The sequence below is a fragment of the Geotrypetes seraphini genome, chromosome 10 (genome assembly GCF_902459505.1).
Source record: "Geotrypetes seraphini chromosome 10, aGeoSer1.1, whole genome shotgun sequence".
NCBI lineage: Eukaryota > Metazoa > Chordata > Amphibia > Gymnophiona > Dermophiidae > Geotrypetes > Geotrypetes seraphini.
Genome location: NC_047093.1, coordinates 135,100,535 through 135,120,418, shown reverse-complemented (window position 1 = coordinate 135,120,418; position 19,884 = coordinate 135,100,535). Strand labels below are relative to the sequence as shown.

Here is a 19,884-nt window from a genome sequence, read left to right as displayed (position 1 = left end):
AATAATATAGTTTTCAGTTCTTGCCTGAATGTTTTGTATAAATAAGTTCTATTCGGCCGCTGTTCACATAGCTAACTGATTTAACTTAGGCCGGAAAAATTACTGTCCTAATGTAAATCACTTCACTGTAAAGACAGTAGCTGAATAATGCCACTCTCTGTACGTTACTGTTTAAGAGCCAGCATGCACGTATTGTAAGGATGAGAGGGTCCCAAAGGCTTATCATTTTGTTCCAGGTCTCTGTGACCTTCAAGGACGTGGCAGCTCATTTCTCAGAAGAAGAGTGGGAAGGGCTGGAGGAGTGGCAGAAGGAGTTTTACAGGAAGGTGATGCTGGAGGTCCATGAAGCCCTCATCTCTCTGGGTGAGGGGACAATTGATTTATTGAAATTTATTGAAGGGCAACATTTAGGCACCACAAAGAGTAAAACTAAAATCTTCGTAGACACCCGATAGTTATTTCAGGGCCAAAGCGGCGGCCATCTTGTTTTCCACCTGCCCTGGATTCCTATGATGCACTGCAAAGATTCTGAATTCTGCAGAGATTCTGAAATTAGAGATTAATTAGAGCTGAACTTCACGCGAACACTCTAGCTCAATATGTAACCACATCCAAATTTCCAGCACTGCAGAGATGACATCTAATCTAATCTAGTCTTCAGTTTATATACCGGGTCATCTCTCATCGGAGCTCGACTCGGTTTACAAATAGTCAAAGAACCAGAATATACATAAAATAAGAATTAAAGATAGTCAAAATTGATTTAGTTTATCATAAAAGTAAATCTTGCAATGTTAACATCATGTTGCTAATTGCCACAGGAAACCTGCATGTATATGGGAATTGGAAGGGGTGCGGCATAGAAGCACAAGAATACTTAGCTCCTCCCTCCAAGAAAAAGACATCTTAGAAATGTTGCATGCCACTGTGTTCCACGAAAGGAAATATACCATAAGACCACACACAGTTCTTGTATAAGGACCATCAAAATAAACCCTTAATAAAGAAAGACAGGTGATGAATTACTAACCTATCACCACAATAGAAAGTTCATAAAAATAGTGCAAGCATTTTACTGGCGTTAACATTGTGTCTTTATCTTCAGGATATGGGATTCTGAACAGCGACATTATATTCAGAGTTAAACAGAGGGACAAGCTGTATAGCAAGGACTGGCAGGATGTGGATGGAGGGCGAAGCGCCAGAACTTCCAGCAGGCGTAAGTAGGAGGATCGAGGATTACTGCCACATCGGTCCATCTTAATGACTCTCCCCTCCCCTGCCGCTTACTGAATCCTCCACCAACCAGTCCAGCTTTCAGAGTGGCCACAGCATATATCTGTGTCTTTTGTGTTGCTGTGGAAACCTTTTGCTTTATGGTGCGATCATACCTCAAATATTGTGTGCCAATTTAGTTGCTGTATCTAAAAATATATATATATTCAAGAAAGCGTAAGACAAGCTCTTAGGGAGAGGAGAAGATGGTGGATGCTGCGGATGGGCAGACTGGATGAGCCATTTGGTCTTTATCTTATGAAATATTTATATAACCATAAAGCTCTATGGTCTCACAATGCAAGTGTAAAGAGCCTTAGCTTATAACAATAATGATCTATGACCTCACAATGCAGGTGGAAAGAGCTGCAGCCTATACAAAGAGGAGATGCGAATGTTAAGAGCCTTAGCCAACAGGGAGAGGAGGAGATAGTGGATGTTGCGGATGGGTAGACTGGATGGGCCATTTGGCCTTTATCTGCCATCATGTTTCTATGTTTCTATAACCATAAAGCTGTATGACATCACAATGCAGGTGTAAAGAGCCTTAGCCTATAGGAAGAGGAGATGCAAATGTTGAGCCTTAGCCAATGGGGAGTGGATGCTGCAGATGGGTAGACTGGATGGGCCATTTGGCCTTTATCTGCCATCATGTTTCTATGTTTCTATAACCATAAAGCTGTATGACATCACAATGCAGGTGTAAAGAGCCTTAGCCTATAGGAAGAGGAGATGCAAATGTTAAGAGCCTTAGCCAATGGGGAGTGGATGCTGCAGATGGGTAGACTGGATGGGCCATTTGGCCTTTATCTGCCATCATGTTTCTATGTTTCTATCACCATAAAGCTGTATGACATCACAATGCAGGTGTAAAGAGCCTTAGCCTATAGGAAGAGGAGATGCAAATGTTAAGAGCCTTAGCCAATGGGGAGTGGATGCTGCGGATGGTTAGACTGGATGGGCCATTTGGCCTTTATCTGCCATCATGTTTCTATGTTTCTATAACCATAAAGCTGTATGACATCACAATGCAGGTGTAAAGAGCCTTAGCCTTTAGGAAGAGGAGATGCAAATGTTAAGAGCCTTAGCCAATGGGGAGTGGATGCTGCGGATGGGTAGACTGGATGGGCCATTTGGCCTTTATCTGCCATCATGTTTCTATGTTTCTATCACCATAAAGCTGTATGACATCACAATGCAGGTGTAAAGAGCCTTAGCCTATAGGAAGAGGAGATGCAAATGTTAAGAGCCTTAGCCAATGGGGAGTGGATGCTGCGGATGGGTAGACTGGATGGGCCATTTGGCCTTTATCTGCCATCATGTTTCTATGTTTCTATCACCATAAAGCTGTATGACATCACAATGCAGGTGTAAAGAGCCTTAGCCTATAGGAAGAGGAGATGCAAATGTTAAGAGCCTTAGCCAATGGGGAGTGGATGCTGCGGATGGGTAGACTGGATGGGCCATTTAGCCTTTATCTGCCATCGGTTTCCTGGTTAAAACGGATGAACGCAGGAAGCATGAGTCTGTTGCTCTCTAAGGCGAAATTCCTTGAAAAAGCCCTCACGGGCGAAACATAGTTCTATGTCGGAGTGCCTGCCCCCACCCGCATAGACGAAGATGAGTATTTCACTACTTTAAAAATCTAACGAAAAATCTAATTAATGCTATAAGATATTTATATTTATTTGGGACCGATGATGATTTAGGTGCTGTTTTAGGAAATTTCAAGATGTGTGGGAGCCATTAACAAAATATTGTACTGTTTAGATGAAATTGTTTCCCTTAAATCTACAAGTTCAATAGTGAGGGGGGGAGGGGGGTTATTTTACTATTACATATTCTATAAGATATTTGATTATATGGTAGGAAAGGGTGGGAAGTTGGGGGTGATAAGTTTATGTTTTGTACCAATGATGATTATTAAGTGATGTATTTATTGTTAATTTGTTTGAACATATGTCACACTTATTGTAAGTTTCAAAATGAATAAAGAATTAATAATGATTTGGGTGCTGCTACTCTGTATGTTTTAAAAGTTTGGATTTATACAGAAGGTACCGCTGAGGTCTATAAGACTCTACTTATGAATTTCTATTTATAAGTTTGTATCTATAGGCCTCTGTTTTGCGTTGAGATTAAATAGCGAGTCTTTAGATTTTCATAAATACGGAGCTGGTTTAAATCATGTTTCTATAAGCAGAGTTAGAAAAAGGACAGAGAAGGGTGACCAAAATGATTAAGAGGACAGAACGACTCATGGAGACATTCTATAGAGGTTAGGGCTCTTTAGCTTGGAAAAATGACGGCTGAGAGGAGATAGAACAGAGGTCTATAAAATACTGAGTGAAGTGGAATGGGTTGATGTGAATCCTTTGTTTATTCTTTCCAAAAATACAAGGACTAGGAGGGCATGTAATGAAGCTACTAAGTAGCAAAATTTTAAAAAATTGGAGAAAATGTATTTTTCACTCGATGTATAGATAAGTCTGACCTTGGCCTACAAAGGGCTGTGGCTCCCTCTGGTTCCCTGTTCTGCTGACGAGTTATCTCTCGTGTTTCACATTTCACGCAGGCCTCATGGCTGTTCAGCCAGAAATCGTCTTACGGATCCAGGCGGAAGAGGCAAAGGACCTTGGGGACCACTGGGTGACTGATGGAACCGGTGCCTCTGCAGCTGAAAGTGAGTGAGCAAACCCATTACCCACCTTTTCCTCACCGTGGTGGACTCTCGCCCCACTTCTGTTCCTATCATGGATTCTTGGGAAACTGGTAGAAAGAAATTGTATAAGTCCCTCGAGATTTTATTTAAAAAATTTATATTCCGCCTATCCTGCAGTTCTATGCGGAGTACAATAAAACATACAAATTAAACAAAAACCCACAAATTACATCCTTCTCATGCAACACATAGTTCAAAAACAACAGATCATCACAATACAATAGACAAATTACAATACGACAAACAAACATATAACAATACAACCGACAATAAACAGCCAACCACAAAACATATGACCAGCATCTCTTTGCTTAAATTAAACTAAACCTTAACGCTTATATACTGCATCTTCTCTATAAAGATAGAGCTCAGCACGGTTTACAAAAAGTTTAAAGAAAGGTCATAGCACCCCAGCTCTGAGGCCAGCAGCGTGCCTGATTTTAAGGCCAAATGGGATCGACACGTGGGTTCTATTCACTAGGCAAAGGTAGGGGAGGGTCATTAGGGTGGGCAGACTAGATGAGCCGTGGCCCTTATCTGCCTTCTATTTCTATGTTTCTATGGAACAATTTACAACTATTTATTCGTAATGAACCTTCTTTAGAAAAATTTAAGCGTTCCCTGAAAAGCTTTTTGTTCAAGGACGCTTTCAATATATAGAAAATATTACCTACAAATATTAAATCCCAGTTTTTAATGAGTGTTATGTGTAGGTCGCCAAAATACTCTTTATTTCACTTTATATCTTAGATTTGAGATCCTACCATATATGTTTTCCATGACCCCTCCATATGTGTTGTTTTTTTTTCCTTAAATGTTCCTTTTTCTTCTCTTAAAAAATTTGTAGTTCACCCCTTTTGCCTTTTGTACCAGTTTGTAATAGAATGCCAAAATTTGTCTATATTATCTTGTTTTGTCCTCCCCAATTTGTTAATTGTTATTTTAAAAAACAATTGCTATACGCATTGAAATATATGATATTGGGTAGATAACAAATCCCAATAAAACTCGAAACTTGAAAATGTAGTAAGAATTAGTGATTAGAGAGAGAGCAGCAAAATTTACATTTTTTTTGAAAATAGCCAAGTTTTCAGATGTTTTCAAAATAATTGGAAAGAGCCCAAGTTACGCAGCTGGACAGGAAGATGGTTCCAAAGCTCAGTGATTTACCTAATTTTCCAATATAGATAACGCCTTTTAATGAGGAGAAAGATAATTTAAGCTTTTGGATAGATCTGGTAATACCAGGTCTCGCAGAATTCCAAGATAGAGGAATTAAAGGGGGAAGAGTGCCATGCAAGATCTTGAATGTTAGGCAGGCGCTTTTAAAGTAAACCCTAGAGATTACTGGGAGCCAGTGAAGTTTTACCAAGAGCGGGGAAACATGGTCAGATTTTCTTTTTGCAAAGATCAACCTAGCCGCAGTATTCTGGATCCGGACTGAAACTTGACTGCTAGCTCGTTACTCACTGCTACAGGTTGAAAAAGCACGTAGTGGGAGAGTGTGGCGCAGTAGGTTCACCCTGAGGATGTAGGTTCAAACCCACGCTGCTCCTTATGACCCTGGACAAGTCACTTAATCCCCCCATTGCCCCAAGTACATGAGATAGATTGTGAGCCCACCGGGACAAACAGAAGAATTGCCACTGCTGGGCCAGACCCAGTGGTCCATCATGCCCAGCAGTCTGCTCACGCGAGGGCCTTTAGGTCAAAGACCAGTGCCCTATTTGAGTCTAGCCTTACCTGCGTACGTTCTGGTTCAGCAGGAACTTGTCTAACCTTGTCTTGTATCCCTGGAGGGTGTTTCCCCCTATAACAACCTCTGGAAGGGCGTTCCAGATTTCTACCACTCTCTGGGTAAAGAAGAACTTCCTTACGTTGGTACAAAATCTATCCCCTTTTAACTTGAGAGAATGCCCTCTCGTTCTCTCCACCTCAGAGAGGGCGAACAATCTCTCTTTCTCTACTAAGTCTATTCCCTTCATTATCTTGAATGTTTCGACTATGTTCCCTCTCAGTCTCCTCTTTTCAAGGGAGAAGAGGCCCAGTTTCTTTAGTCTCTCACTGTAAGGCAATTCCTCCAGTCCCTTAACCATTTAAGTCGCTCTTCTCGGGACCTTTTTGAGTAGTACTATGTCCTTTTTCATGTAGGGCGACCAGCGTTGGACGCAGTATTCCAGGTGGGGGGGCGCACCGTGGCCCAGTACAGCGGCATGATAACCTTCTCCGATCTGTTTGCGATCCCCTTCTTAATCATTCCTAGCATTCTGTTTGCCCTTTTCGCTGCCGCTGCGCATTGCGCCGACGGCTTCATTGACTTGTCTACAAGTACTCCCAAGTCTCTTTCCTGGAGGGTCTCTCTGAGTACTGCACCGGACACCCAGAGAAAAGTGCTTGAGTACCTGAATAAATTCATGTAAACCATTCTGAGCTCCCCTGGGATAACGGTATAGAAAATTGAATGAATAAATAAATAAAATAGACAAGTTTTCCGCTGTTTTCTAAATTGTAATACCGATGATGCTTGCTTAAGATCCAACAAATAGATGCCTGCCTGTTCCAACAAATAGGACCCTGAACAGAAAACATCACTTTCCGGTATCTCAGAAGCTTAACTACAGTCAGGGAGGGCACATCGTGACAAAGCTTATCTTTAGAACGTAAACTCCATGACGGCACGTTAAAAGTGCACCGGTGACCGCAGCAACTCAGGACCGCCGACGTTCAAAAAGTTTAAAAATGAAGCACAGTGTCTCAAATTCGATACGAGTACTGATTGGCAGCCAACGCAGGTTTTTCCAAAACAGGCGTAATGTGCTCGAACCGAGAGACATGCGCCACCAGGCAGGCGGCGGCATTTTGAGCAAGTTGCATGGCCTTAAGATCTAATGCAGTTAGGCCCAATTATGAACAGCATTGCTAGGAGCTGATTACTGCTTAAATTATAAACTTGAACCTTCCATGTTATGATTGCAAAGAGCTCGTAAAATCCTGTCTGAGGCATTTGTAGTTGGAAAGTTGTAGAACAAGAGGTCATAGTAAGCGGTAAATCCAAAGATCAGGTGGTATCTGTGGTAAGAGGTTCCCAAACTGGGTTGAGACCTCATATCTTGGGTGGGCCACTGGGCAAACTGGATGGGCACACGTGGTCTCCACAGCCCCCCTCCCCGGGCCCACTCAAAGCATTAAAAATATTTGAGCTGATGGGGATTCCCAAGCCCCACCCGCTGCAGGGGTTTTCCAGCAGTAAGAACGCCTCCCGCTCCCGTCCCTGCTCCGCCCTCCCCATGCATATTCAGTTTCCACATATGCGCGGCAGTGGGGAGGTCAGCACTTGAACAGCGCTGTGGGCTGGAGCAAGCGGAAGAGGGAGAGGTTCTTGCCACCGGAGGACCCTTGCAGATGGTGGGCTTGAGGATCCACAAAACAAGCGAAAATGCACATAAACCACAACTGATCTCAGATACTCAAAAGGGTTTATAGTCTAATGTAAAGTGCTTAATCAAAGGAAAAAGGATCTCAGAAATCCACACCAAAAATCATTGCAATCTCCATTGGCTATTTGTGGATGGGGTTTCATTCATCGATCCTTGAAAAACCTGTAACAAGGGCGTGAGAATTTTGGGTGGGCACGTAGTGGCATAGTGTGTGTGTGGGGGGGAGGGGGCAGACTGCCCTGGGCACCATCTTGACAGAGGCGCCGACACCTCTCTGCCACGCTTGTGCCCTTCCTTCCCTGCCCCCCCAATACCTCTTTAAATCTTCACCAGCGCGAGCAACTACTCTGGCCTGGCTCCCTCCAAAATCACTTCTAGGTCGTGGGGCCAGGAAGTGACTTCAGAGGGAAAGTCAACGTTGGCACGAGCAGCAGGCCGGAGAAATAGAAGTTGCTTACCTGTAACGGTAGTTCTCCTTGGACAGATGATCTTACATCCGGAGAAGCTGCTCGCGCTGTTGAAATTTAAAGAGGTACGGGGTGGGAAGAGAGGGTATGAGTGTGTCGTGGGGGGTGCAGAAGGAGCGAGAGGGTGGAGAGGAGGGCACATCCTACCGTAGCTTTTGGGGTCCTGACCTGGGTGGGCTCTTCATAGGGACAACATTATTATGCACAATTTTATCTGGCTATAATCATGGGGAGACAGCCCTAATAAGATTGAGAGAGAAAGAGCTGAGCTTGAATAATCTGTCATCACCTTCCATGTTTCTGTGTCTTTAGCCGGTGTCCCTGTCTTCAACCCTGACCTTTCGCTGTGGATCGTGAAGGAAGAAGAAACAGGTCTGAGCGACGGCCCTGCTGGAGGAGGAAAAGCAGAGATCCCTGGTAAAGGTAGGCACCATCCGTTACTACTCCCACCTGAGCATGTGGTCAACACCTGGGCCTCAGCTTGATTTTATTCTCTCCTGGGCACCTCTGGCTTCCAGTTAAATTTCTCTTGAGAAGAGCAGGAGAGCCCAGCCTGGCCCAGAGGATCGGAAGCCATTTGCCTGCTTCCATAGTTGTTTTCCGCATCCCACGCTAAAATCGTCCTGGTGAGTTTCATCTCTGGATTGGGAGAATGTGCCGAGGAACATGTATAACTGTTTACACTTAAAATTCCTAAATCCTCGTAACAATATTGGGCTGAGAGGTAAAATACAGCGCTTATCCAGTTCCAGGAGGGAGATTTTAGGCCAGTTCTGGATTTCTGACAGCCTCATTGTCTACGGGGCTGATTTCAATGGGTAGCTCAGGGACTATAAATTTCACATTGCCCTGAGCTGTCAGTTTAAACTTGAACTGGCCAGAAGCCTCCCTCCTGGACCTGGGTCACTTGGCAGCTTTGAAAATAACAGCAAAGGAATCCAAACATGTTTTGAGGGCTTTAGGAAGAGGCTGTGAACTCTAAGCGTCAGAACCTCCTAGGCCTGAATTCAAAATTCAGTCCTGCGTTATGGATCCCACAGAGTCATCCTAACTCGAAGGACTAAATTGTCATATGGCGATCTCCTCGTCTTGTATTTGACCAGCCTCAGCAATCTGACTTGCACCCTTCTTTTCACGTTTGGGATTAGGGTAATAAAACCGTTTTGACGCAGCATATGGGTCTGAGGGGGTGTTGCGTACCTCTCGGTGCCGGGATGATTACACCAAGCGAGTATTCTATAAAGAGCGTCCTACCTTTGAACGCCTTTTGGGTCCGATTCTATAAGCGGCGCCTAGCCGCATTCTGCATGCAACTCCAAGTTTGTTACTTGACTTTAATTTGCGTCTTAATTGGAAATGCCATTAGAAGTCAATCTATAAAAACATTAATTCAACTTTAAATGAAGTTGTACGTGGAATTCAGCACGGCGCCTGGAGTGGAGAATAGACATGGCATGACTTAAAGCATTGCTAGGTGTCTGGGTTAGGTGCCAGGAAACCCTACATTAGGGACATCTAGTGATGACTGAGTTTTGCGCTGGTAGGTGCGATTCTGTAGCGGTTGGTTGACAACCCTGCCGAATAGCACCATTTTATAGAATCCGGCCCTTTGGCCCATATTCTGTAAACATACCAGCACCTAAGTTAAGAGGTGGACAATCCAGGTCCCTAGTACCTAACCAAAACCCAAAGAGTAGCAACATTCCATGCTACCGATTCAGGGCAGATTCAGTCAAATAGACAAAAATCGGGGCAAAATCCTCTCAAAAAAGTGAGAGTAGAGTGATCAAATGGCGATAGCAAACATTGAACAAGAACACTCTATTATATATAATCAGAGTTGAATAGCACTTATACAACTGATAGTGAATCAAAAAGTGCTCAGAGATATGGAGGTGATAATAGGGCGAACCCAAAACTACCACCTCACTGCCCAGTGGCTTCCCCCATGTCTTTCTTACTAACAGACTCTGAAATTGTCCAAACTTTTCTTAAAACCAGCTACAATATCCGCTCTTACACCTCTGGCAACGCGTTCCAGAGCTTATCTATTCTCTGAGTGAAAAAATATTTCCCCCTATTGGTTTTAAAATTATTTCCCCCGTAACTTCATCGAGTGTCCCCTAGTCTTTTATCATTTTTGACGGAGTGAGAAATCGATCCACTTCTACCCGTTCTACTCCACTCAGGATTTTGTAGACTTCAGTTCTATCTCTCCTCAGCCATCTCTTTTCCAAGCTGAAGAGGCCTAACCTTTTTAGTAATGGATGTGCTTGTTTTTGAATGCAAATTAACTCAAAACTTGGCTCGTTTAATCGACAAGCAAACACACATTTCATCATCCACCATCTGCAGTCGTTCTCTTTTTTTTATTTAATATCTGTCAAAGCTGGGAAAATCCAAGTTTGCAAAGAAAAGAAGAACCAAACAGTAATGAAGCCTTGACTGCTTTGTTGCTCGTTAGGATAACTACTGCATAAAATCTAATATAATAAAACGCTAGCCGCGCATGTGCACTCCCTCCTGCGTGTTCCATTTTCCGTGCGCTGTAGGGCCCCGCAGGTAGGAGTGCGCATGCGTGGCTACCGTTTTATTATATTAGATATTGGCTGCTGGTAGGGGCTACAGTGATGCTGAATCTCAAGGTATTTCTTGGAATGGGTTCTGTTTAGGGTTGTTTTTCGTCCTGTTGTTCGGTCTGGCCTGCTCCCTGCTCGCCTTGCCGTATTGTATTTTTAAGTTGAAATACGCGGCGGTGGCTCCTCTCACGATCTCCGCCTGCGTTGGACTTCCGACGCAGGTGGGGATCGTGAGAGGAGCCGCCGCCGCGTCTTTCAACTAAAAAATACAATACGGCAAGGCGAGCAGGGAGCAGGGCAGACCGAAGCTCCGAATTGAACTGCCAGTTGGCCGGCTCCCTTGCTGGAGTTATTTTTCAGTTTACAGGTGCCGCCGCGGCTCCTGTCACGAGCTGCACCTGCTTCTAAGAAGACTTCTGATGCAGACGGGGATCGTTAGAGGAGCCGTGGCGGCACCTTTAAACTGAAAAATAACTCCGGCAAGGGAGTTGGCCAGACCGCAGGAAGATTAGGGGGATGGAGAAATCCTGCTGCTGCACAGGGAAATGGAGAGGGAGGGAATGCTGTGGCTACTGCACAGGGAAGTGGGGGGAGAGGCAATGCTGCAGCTGCTGCACAGGGAAGTAGGGAGGGAGACAGAAAGAAAGGAAAAAAGGCACAGGGGCAGGGAGAGAGACAGCCAGCCAAAGGGGGCCAGGGAGTGAGACAGACAGACAGAAAGAAAGACAGCCGGAGGGAGAGAGAGACAGAAAAAAAAAGACAGGGGTAGGGAGAGAGACAGAAAGAAAGATAGACATATATTCTAGCACCCGTTAATATAACGGGCTTTAAGACTAGTATAAAAATAAAATTACTTGCTATTAGTTTACAAGGACCAATCACGTCAAAGAATGATGCTTGTCTGGTCAGTTATATCCTTACGCACGCAGACGCTCATAACATTGATAGACTCTTGCATGCATGATGTGCATATAATCTATTCTAGCGTACACTTAGGAATTTTTAAAAACAAAGTACAATACTGGAATCTCTCGTGGCACACTCGGAATCTCTTCGGGGCACATCATTGTGCCATGGCACACAGTTTGAGAGACACTGTTCTATAACATTACGCCTACCTTCTGGGAAGGCTTCCCCCAGGACAAATCCACACATAAATTCTAATTCATTCCAATCATCGCCAATAATTCCTTGTTAATACCTAATTAATTAGTTTAGGAATGGATTTGGCATCCACGCCAAAAAGTGCACACCCAATCTTAGGTGACATATATAGAATCTGGCAGTCTATGCCCGCAAAATATTCCCAGCCCAGTGAAGGAAAGGAAGAGACAGGGTTTGGAGAATGGCTACCAAACAGTCCATGGTGGCCACCGAAAACCCTATGAGACTTAAGAACTTAAACATATACGTGTCTAATGAAGGAGAGGTGTTATAAGATTTTTACAGATACACAAAAGTATTAAATAATGCATAAGAAACAACCCTTTTATGAGAAGAAAGTTCTGGAACAAGGGCTCTCAACCCTGTCCTTGAAGACACACCATGTCGGTCCAGAGGAAGGCAACAGAAATGGTTGGTAGTCTTCATCATATGGCTTATGGAGACAGACTTAAAGATCTCAATCTGTATACTTTGGAGGAAAGGCGGGAGAGGGGAGATATGGGGGAGACATTTAAATACCTACGTGACATAAATATGAATGAGGAAAGTCTCTTCAATTGAAAGAAGACTCCAGAGTAAGAGGGTGTAGAATGAGGTTCAGAGATGATAGGCTCAGGAGTAATCTAAGGAAATACTTTTTTACAGAAAGGGTGGGAGATGTGTAGAATAGTCTCACGTTAAAGGTGATGGAAACAATGACTGTCTGAATTCAAGAAAACGTGGGACAGGCACGTGGGATCTCTTAGAGCAGGGGTGTCCAATGTCGGTCCTCGAGGGCCGCAATCCAGTCGGGTTTTCAGGATTTCCCCAATGAATATGTATGAGATCTATTAGCATACAATGAACGCAGTGCATGCAAATAGATCTCATGCATATTCATTGGGGAAATCCTGAAAACCCGACTGAATTGCGGCCCTCGAGGACCGACATTGGACACCCCTGTCTTAGAGAGAGGAGGAGATAGTGGATGCTGCAGATGGGGGGACTGGATGGACCACTTTCAAGTTTAAGTTTCAAGTTTATTAGGTGACTTGATTAATCGCTTAATCAAATTTCTAAGCGATGTACACATTAAAATTGACATTTGTTAGGGAGAATACAATACATACAAATACTTAAAAAAGACTAAATGGCACTCAGTTTAACATATTCTAAACATTGGGTAAGGGGGGATGAAATACAGTTCATAAAGTAAAGAAGAAACATTAAGGAAAATACAAAAGGGAAATAAATGACAAAGGTATATCTGCTGTGATGTTTCTATGTTCCGATACAGTACAAAATTGACCAAAGTCAAATGTGGAACTTTAATTAAGTGTTCAAAAAAAATCCCAAGGCAATCAAAAAATATAGAACACTATATGGCTTGTGATGTACATTCATATCCAAATAGAGGAAAAAGACCTCAAAAAACCCCAGACGTCCAGTTAACAGAAATTACCAATTTTGGGTTAATGGGTACTATAACTGGTCAAAACCTCCATTTGAATTAATCAAATATTTTCTTAATTTTTTCAAATTATTTCAGTGTTAATTTAATATTTGAAATCAATTTAGTGTTTCAATTCTATTTCTTTAAATGATCGTTCATTCAGAATCATATTACTCCTATACTGAAGTGATGAACAGAGAGCAAGCAACCGGGTCTAAAATCGATCCATTAGCAAAGCTGTATACGGCATATTGATATGTATAGACAGCAAGCACTTAGCTTATAGTTCCGACGGAGGCCAAATCCGTTTCACTCTAACTGGCTTCTTCAGGGGAAGTGCTAGAATAAGTGCCGATACCAGCTAACGGACTGCTGCTCGATTTTCTATGAATGAAAGAAAAACACTATAATGCATCAAAGCCAATTCTAAAGAGGTCATGGAAGCTAAACATTACACTTTGCGTATTCAAAGGACGATTTGTAACAGAGAACAGCACTCACATGTTGCACGGTTGCCTTTCTGTTTCACAGTGATTGCAAAATGGCTCTTGTATTTGAAAAGAACGCCGCCAGAGTGCTTTGCCAATCAGGCTGAACCCTCTGTTGACGTCATAAAAATGACATCATACAAGTGACATCATACAAATGACATCATACAAGTGACATCATACAAATGAAAATCACTTAAAGTGCACATTGGGTGCCTGGATCGCTAAGCCAGCATAAAAATCAAAAAGTTTTCAAGTTTCAAGTTTATTAAAAGTTTGTTGTACACGCAATATCAAATACTTCAATGCGTATGACAATTTAAAATTGGGAGGCAAAATAAAACAATTTGCACATATAAACATACAATGTATGTACACAAGAAATTAGCGATACAAAAGGGAAGAGGGGTGAACTACAATCTTTAAGAAAAGTAAAAGTACATTTAAGGAATAACAACATCAGGAGGGTACCGAAGAATGTTTTAAAAATATGGCTAAGCCTAAAAGAGGATAGGGGAGGTTGTGACCTATACATAAGGTCTGGTTAAAATTAGGTATTTGAGCCTGGGATTAATGATAGATGAATTATCCTAACTATGACTCAAATGCGTCTTTGTACAGGTAGCATTTTAATGTGCTTTTGAATTTTTCTAAAGAGGTTTCTCCATGTAGATAAATTGGTAAATTGTTCCAAAGCTGGACTGAAAAAATTGTAGCTCTTCTGGTACCTATTATTTTTAGAGGAGGGATAGTCAGCAAATGCTTTTTCCGTTGATCTGAGTGTCCTGGCTGGAGAATATGGTATCAAAAAACGGTCTAGAAATACAAAAATATCTTTGTAGGCAGCCATGACGAGCGGGGATGGGAAACATGACAGCAGATACATGACAGCAGATAAAGGCCAAATGGCCCATCCGCAGCATCCACTACCTCCTCTCCCTGTAGGCTAAGGCTCTTTACACTTGCATTGTGAGGTCAGAGACCAGTGGTTCCCAAACCTGTCCTGGGGGACCCCCAGCCAGTCAGGTTTTCAAGATATCCCTAATGAATATGCATGAGAGAGATTTGCATATAATGGAAGTGACAGGTATGCAAATCTCTCTCATGCATATTCGTTAGGGATATCTTGAAAACCTGACTGGCTGGGGGTCCCCCAGGACAGGTTTGGGAACCACTGGTCTCTGACCTCACAATGCAAGTGTAAAGAGCCTTAGCCTACAGGGAGAGGAGGTAGTGGATGCTGCGGATGGGCCATTTGGCCTTTATCTGCTGTCATGTTTCTATGTTAATCGGGTTTCCCCCATCCCCGCAGGAACTCATTGTCGCTGCCCCAATCCCTGTAAGCTCTGCCTTAACCACACAAGCCTCGAACACTTATGATTTTAAAGCGTTTGAGGCTTACACAGATGAGGACAGAGCATGCAGGAATGGGGCAGGGACAGGAAAAGAACGCACGGGGAAGGGACGGGAAAATGAGTTCCCGTGTCATTCTCTATTTCCATGCAAACCTAGCTCATGCATATTCATTGTGGTTATCCTGAAAACCGACTGGCTTGGTGTGTCCTGCGACTAGGGAGAGGCGAGACCTTCTGTTTCAGAACAAACTCGCCTAATGCTGGAAAAGGGAAACCTTGGGCATAGAATGGAATATTTCTGCCCAGAAAGGATGGTAAATGCATTGCGCAGCCCCCCCCCAGAGGAAGTGTTGGGAATGTGAAAACAATACTGGTGATCAAGAAAGCCTGGGATGGTGGGGGGAACAAGAGGTGAAACCCGGGATGATCTCTGAATTTGCTCTACAAGGTTCCCTGGGTCCAAGTAGCGGTTCCGGGAGCAGGGGACTTGTTGCTGATTCGGTGCAAGGTTTCTGAATTTTTCTTGGCTGGGCTGACCGTAACCAGATACATCTATTTTGTTTTGAAATTTTGGGGTGGGGTTTTACAAAAACTTGTTTTTATCTTTAAAAGTGATGTATAACAAGAAAACAAGAAAGAACAGCGAAGGCAACCTCTGTGTTCTACTAATTTTATTTACTTGAGGACTCAACACGTACGTGTTTTGGCCTAAACGGCCTGCATCAGGAGCAGATATTCAAGCGTGTTTTCCCTTTATTTATAAGAACATAAGAAATGCCTGCACCGGATCAGACCCGGGGTCCATCTAGTCCGGCGATCCGCACACGCGGAGGCTCAGCCAGGCACACCCTGGCGAATACAATGGTCACTCATATCCCTCAATGTGTCCTGCAAGAAGATGTGCGTCCAATTTTCCCTTAAATCCTAGAACGGTGGTTTCCTCCACCAGCTCTTTCGGGAGAGAGTTCCAGGCGTTCACCACTCGCTGTGTGAAGCAGAACTTTCTGACGTTTGTCCTGGCCGTGTCCCCTCTCAGCTTCAGTCCATGACCTCTGGTCCGAGACTGGGTTACATTTGCCAATGTGAATAATGCGGTTTCTTGCTCACCATCCTTTCCCCCTGTTGGTGTGTGAGCTTGCTCCATTATGTCGATCCCTTTTAGCAATTTAAAAGTCTCTATCAGATCCCCTCTCAGTCTTCTCTTCTCAAGGGTGAATAGTCCCAGTTTTCTGAGGCGATCTTTGTAGCTCAAGTTCTCCATACCTTTTACTAGCTTCGTCGCTCTCCTCTGCACCCTCTCCAGTAGTGTTATATCCTTCTTCAGGTATGGAGACCAGTGTTGGACACAGTATTCCAGGTGTGGTCTGACCATTGCTCTATAAAGCGGCATTATGACCTCCCTTGATCTACTCGTGATTCCTTTCTTTATCATGCCTAACATCCTGTTAGCTTTCTTTGCTGCCGCCGCACATTGAGCCGATGGCTTCAGGGTTCTATCTATCAGTACTCCCAGGTCTTTTTCTTGTTCGCTCTTCCCCAATGTTATACCTAACAGTTTGTACCCATGCTCCTTGCTTTTACTGCCCAGGTGCATCACTTTGCATTTTTCTACATTAAAACTCATCTGCCAATTTTCTGCCCATCTCTCAAGTTGCTTCAAATCTCTCTGGAGTTCTTCGCTGTCTTTTTATGACCTGATTGCTCGGCATAGTTTTGTGTCATCTGCAAACTTGATGATAGCACTGGTCGTTTCTTCTTCCAGGTCATTTACGAAGATATTGAATAAGATAGGCCCAAGAACTGAGCCCTGAGGCAAACCGCTAGTTACTTTCTTCCAGTCTGAGTACTTCCCATTTATGCCCATTCTCTGTCTTCTGTTTTCCAGCCATTTTCCTATCCATCTTAGTATATCCCCTTCTATTCCATGACTTTGTAGTTTCTTGAGAAGTCTCGCATGAGGTACTTTGTCGAACGCTTTCTGGAAGTCCAAGTATATTATGTCAACCGGTTCTCCGCTATCGACTTGTTTGTTCACTCCCTCGAAAAACTGAAGTAAGTTTGTCAAGCATGACTTCCCTTTCCTGAAGCCATGCTGACTACCTCTCAGCAGGTCATGGTTATCCAGGTGCTGTACAATGCTGTCTTTAATCAAAGCCTCAACCATTTTTCCAGGGACCGATGTGAGACTCACTGGTCTATAGTTTCCCGGTTCTCCCCTTGATCCTTTTTTGAAGATTGGTATCCTCAAGAACTCATTAATACAACATTATATTGAGTGTGTGCATGTGTAGTCAGTCCTCTGTTAAGACTCCTGATGCAGGCTGTTTAGGCCAAAACAAGTACGAGTCTTCAAGTAAATGAAATTGGTAGAACACGGAGGTCGCCTTCGCTGTCCTTTCTTTGACTCTCCGCTGTGAGAAGGAATTTTCTCTCGTGTTTGCTTCCTTAACAATAAAACAAGCATAAATGAAATAAGGTGATGCCTTTTCATTTATGTTTTGTTTTATTTCTAGATAACAATCGTTAAAAGTGGACTAGCACGGCTACCACACCATTTTATTCAAGAAATCACTGCAGGGACCGGGTGGACTTGGGTAGTTTTTATTGTTATATTTGGGGGGGGGGGGGGCGTCTTATATAATTCAGTTTTAGCTGGACTGTGATTTTATTTCTACAGAGCAAGGAAGCCAAAAGAAGACTGAAGAAGAAGGGGATCAGCTACTGGAGAAGAGTGTTCAGAACCTGAACCCACAGGAAAGCTTTTTGGAAAAAGAAAAAGACTGTGTCTTGGAGTGTTCTGGCCTGGAAAGACCAGACTCCCAGTGGATTCCAGGAATCCCTTTGGCATATAGAGAGGACCAGAATGTTGGCAGCGGAGGGGAATTTGATTTACTACGAGGCATTCTAGAACAGCCGAGATCCATCGCAGGAGGGCGAGACTCTGGACAGAACTGGAGCGACGACGCTTCCAGGGGCCACCTTCTACTGCTCCAGCAGAAACCCCACCAGGGAGACAAGCCGTACATGTGCACGGAATGTGGGAAGGGGTTCAGCCGCAGCACGCAGCTGAAGGACCACTGGAGGACCCATACCGGGGAGAGACCGTATAAGTGTACAGAGTGTGGGAAGGGCTTCAGCCGCAGCACGCAGCTGAAAGACCACAGGCGGACACACACGGGGGAGAGGCCGTACAAGTGTCGGGAGTGTGGAAAGAGCTTCAGCCACAGCTCCAACCTGAACCACCACCGGAGGACACATACAGGAGAGAGACCGCATCCCTGTCCTCAATGTCACAAAAGGTTCAGCCAGAATTCGGACCTCATCCGGCACCAGAGAACTCACACGGGCCCCTATAAGTGTCCTATATGTAACAGGAGCTTCACGCAGAAATCCTTCCTGGCCCTGCATGAGAAAACCCATATGGACTGATAGCAGCATAGAATGGACGGTTGCAGATGAGAACTTGCAGCAGGCACAGAAAAAAAAGGATCTATGGGTTACTGCAGAGTGCATGGTACAGGCTTGAAGAGCATTCCTTTAGTGTGGCCATCGGTCACTTGATGGTGTCAGAAGGCCCATGTACAGAAAGACACATCTCTTTCACAATATCAGCTCCATATTGGAGAAACACCAGGATCTCAACCCTGACAGGACTGTCAAAAGATGGGACTGACTGGGACCTTGAAGGCTTAAGAGGTATTGCAGCAAAAAGGGGCTGAAAGGGAGCTTTAAGAGTCAGGGCCAACCCAGCCATTAGGCCAGTGTATCGAAAATTGTGTACCTCCTGAGATTTCAGGCATGCTGCGACACACTGGGGTGGAGGAGAGGCGCTGATGCCGGCTGACTGCCTACAGGACATGCCTCTCGTGGTGAGAGGTACATCCTGTAGGCAGTCAGCCAACGCCAGCGCCTCTACGGCCCTCTTCCCTGCTGGCATCCCCCAACAGCAGCTCAGGGCCCATCTAGAGGGCCTTCACGCATGCATGGATGTTGACGTGATGACATCATGCATGCGTGCAACGTCTGTGCACTTGCATATTCCTTGAGCCGCAGCCACTACATTTAGTGTACCATGGCTCGACACTGCATTAGGCAAAACCAGTTGATCACCTAGGGTAACAGCTTAGGGGCATGTGTGTGGTGAAAAGCAGCTGAAGTCAAAACAAAACAAGTTCTGCCAGCCACAGAGACTTAAAAGAACCATCAGCATCTCCTTTTACCTGTAAAACAAAATTTAATATTTAAAAGCATGTTGTCCAAGTATGTGGTTTTTTTTATAGAGTTACTGTAAGGTGATCACGATTGTGGAATTTGATTATCAAAGTCTTGGAGGGGGAAGCCGACGTGGCTGTCAAGACCAAAAAACAAAACCCCCAAGGATCCTGGGGACAGCCCTCTGCAGAGAGGCGGAAAGGATGCAGCTTCAGGACAGGATCTTCCAGTCCTGAAGAAAGCGAAAGCAGGTAGTGGATCCTTGGGACGCTCTTAGGAGGCGGGGATGAAATCAGTAAGGGGAATTCAAAAAGGCGTGAGATACACGCGGAGGCTCCTTTATACGGGAAGAGGATGGAATAAAAATAAAGAGCATCTCCGAGTAAAACATAATTGACTCTTAATAAGAAAAGAGAGAGCATGGGGGAGTTCCAGGTTCAACTCTAGCCACCTTTCTGGGGAGACTGGATGGACGGTGCTGGTCTTCGCTGTCATTCATGAAGTTGACTATCGGGGCAATTCTATAAGCTTGAGCCTAGCACTATGCGCCAGTTACCTGCATCAAAGGTGCCTTTAATAGGCCTTATCCTATAGAGCAGTGTTTCCCAGCAGGTCGGTCCTGGAGTACCCCCTTGCCAGTCAGGTTTTCAGGATATCCTCAATGAATATGCATGAGACCGATTTGCATACACTGCCTCCATTGTGGATATCCTGAAAACTTGACTGGCAGGTGGGTACCCCAGGACTGACTTG

At 44.2% G+C, this 19,884-nt stretch overlaps 1 protein-coding gene across 1 annotated transcript; it reads left to right on the top strand.

Moving 5' to 3' along the window:
- Positions 1–200: 200 nt before the first annotated feature.
- LOC117368604 (zinc finger protein 135-like) lies at positions 201–18,348 on the top strand. Its single transcript, XM_033962332.1, has 5 exons — positions 201–363; positions 1,106–1,219; positions 3,851–3,958; positions 8,214–8,324; positions 17,597–18,348. Exons 1-5 carry the CDS (start codon positions 201–203, stop codon positions 18,346–18,348), a joined length of 1,248 nt encoding a protein of 415 aa, XP_033818223.1.
- The last annotated feature ends 1,536 nt before the right edge of the window (positions 18,349–19,884 follow it).

Coding starts and splice junctions, on each gene's coding strand:
- LOC117368604 (XM_033962332.1), top strand. CDS start 201: ATGAGAGGGTCCCAAAGGCTTATCATTTTGTTCCAGGTCTCTGTGACC. Junction 364..1,105: donor TGAAGCCCTCATCTCTCTGG/GTGAGGGGACAA, acceptor CTTTATCTTCAG/GATATGGGATTCTGAACAGC. Junction 1,220..3,850: donor CGCCAGAACTTCCAGCAGGC/GTAAGTAGGAGG, acceptor CATTTCACGCAG/GCCTCATGGCTGTTCAGCCA.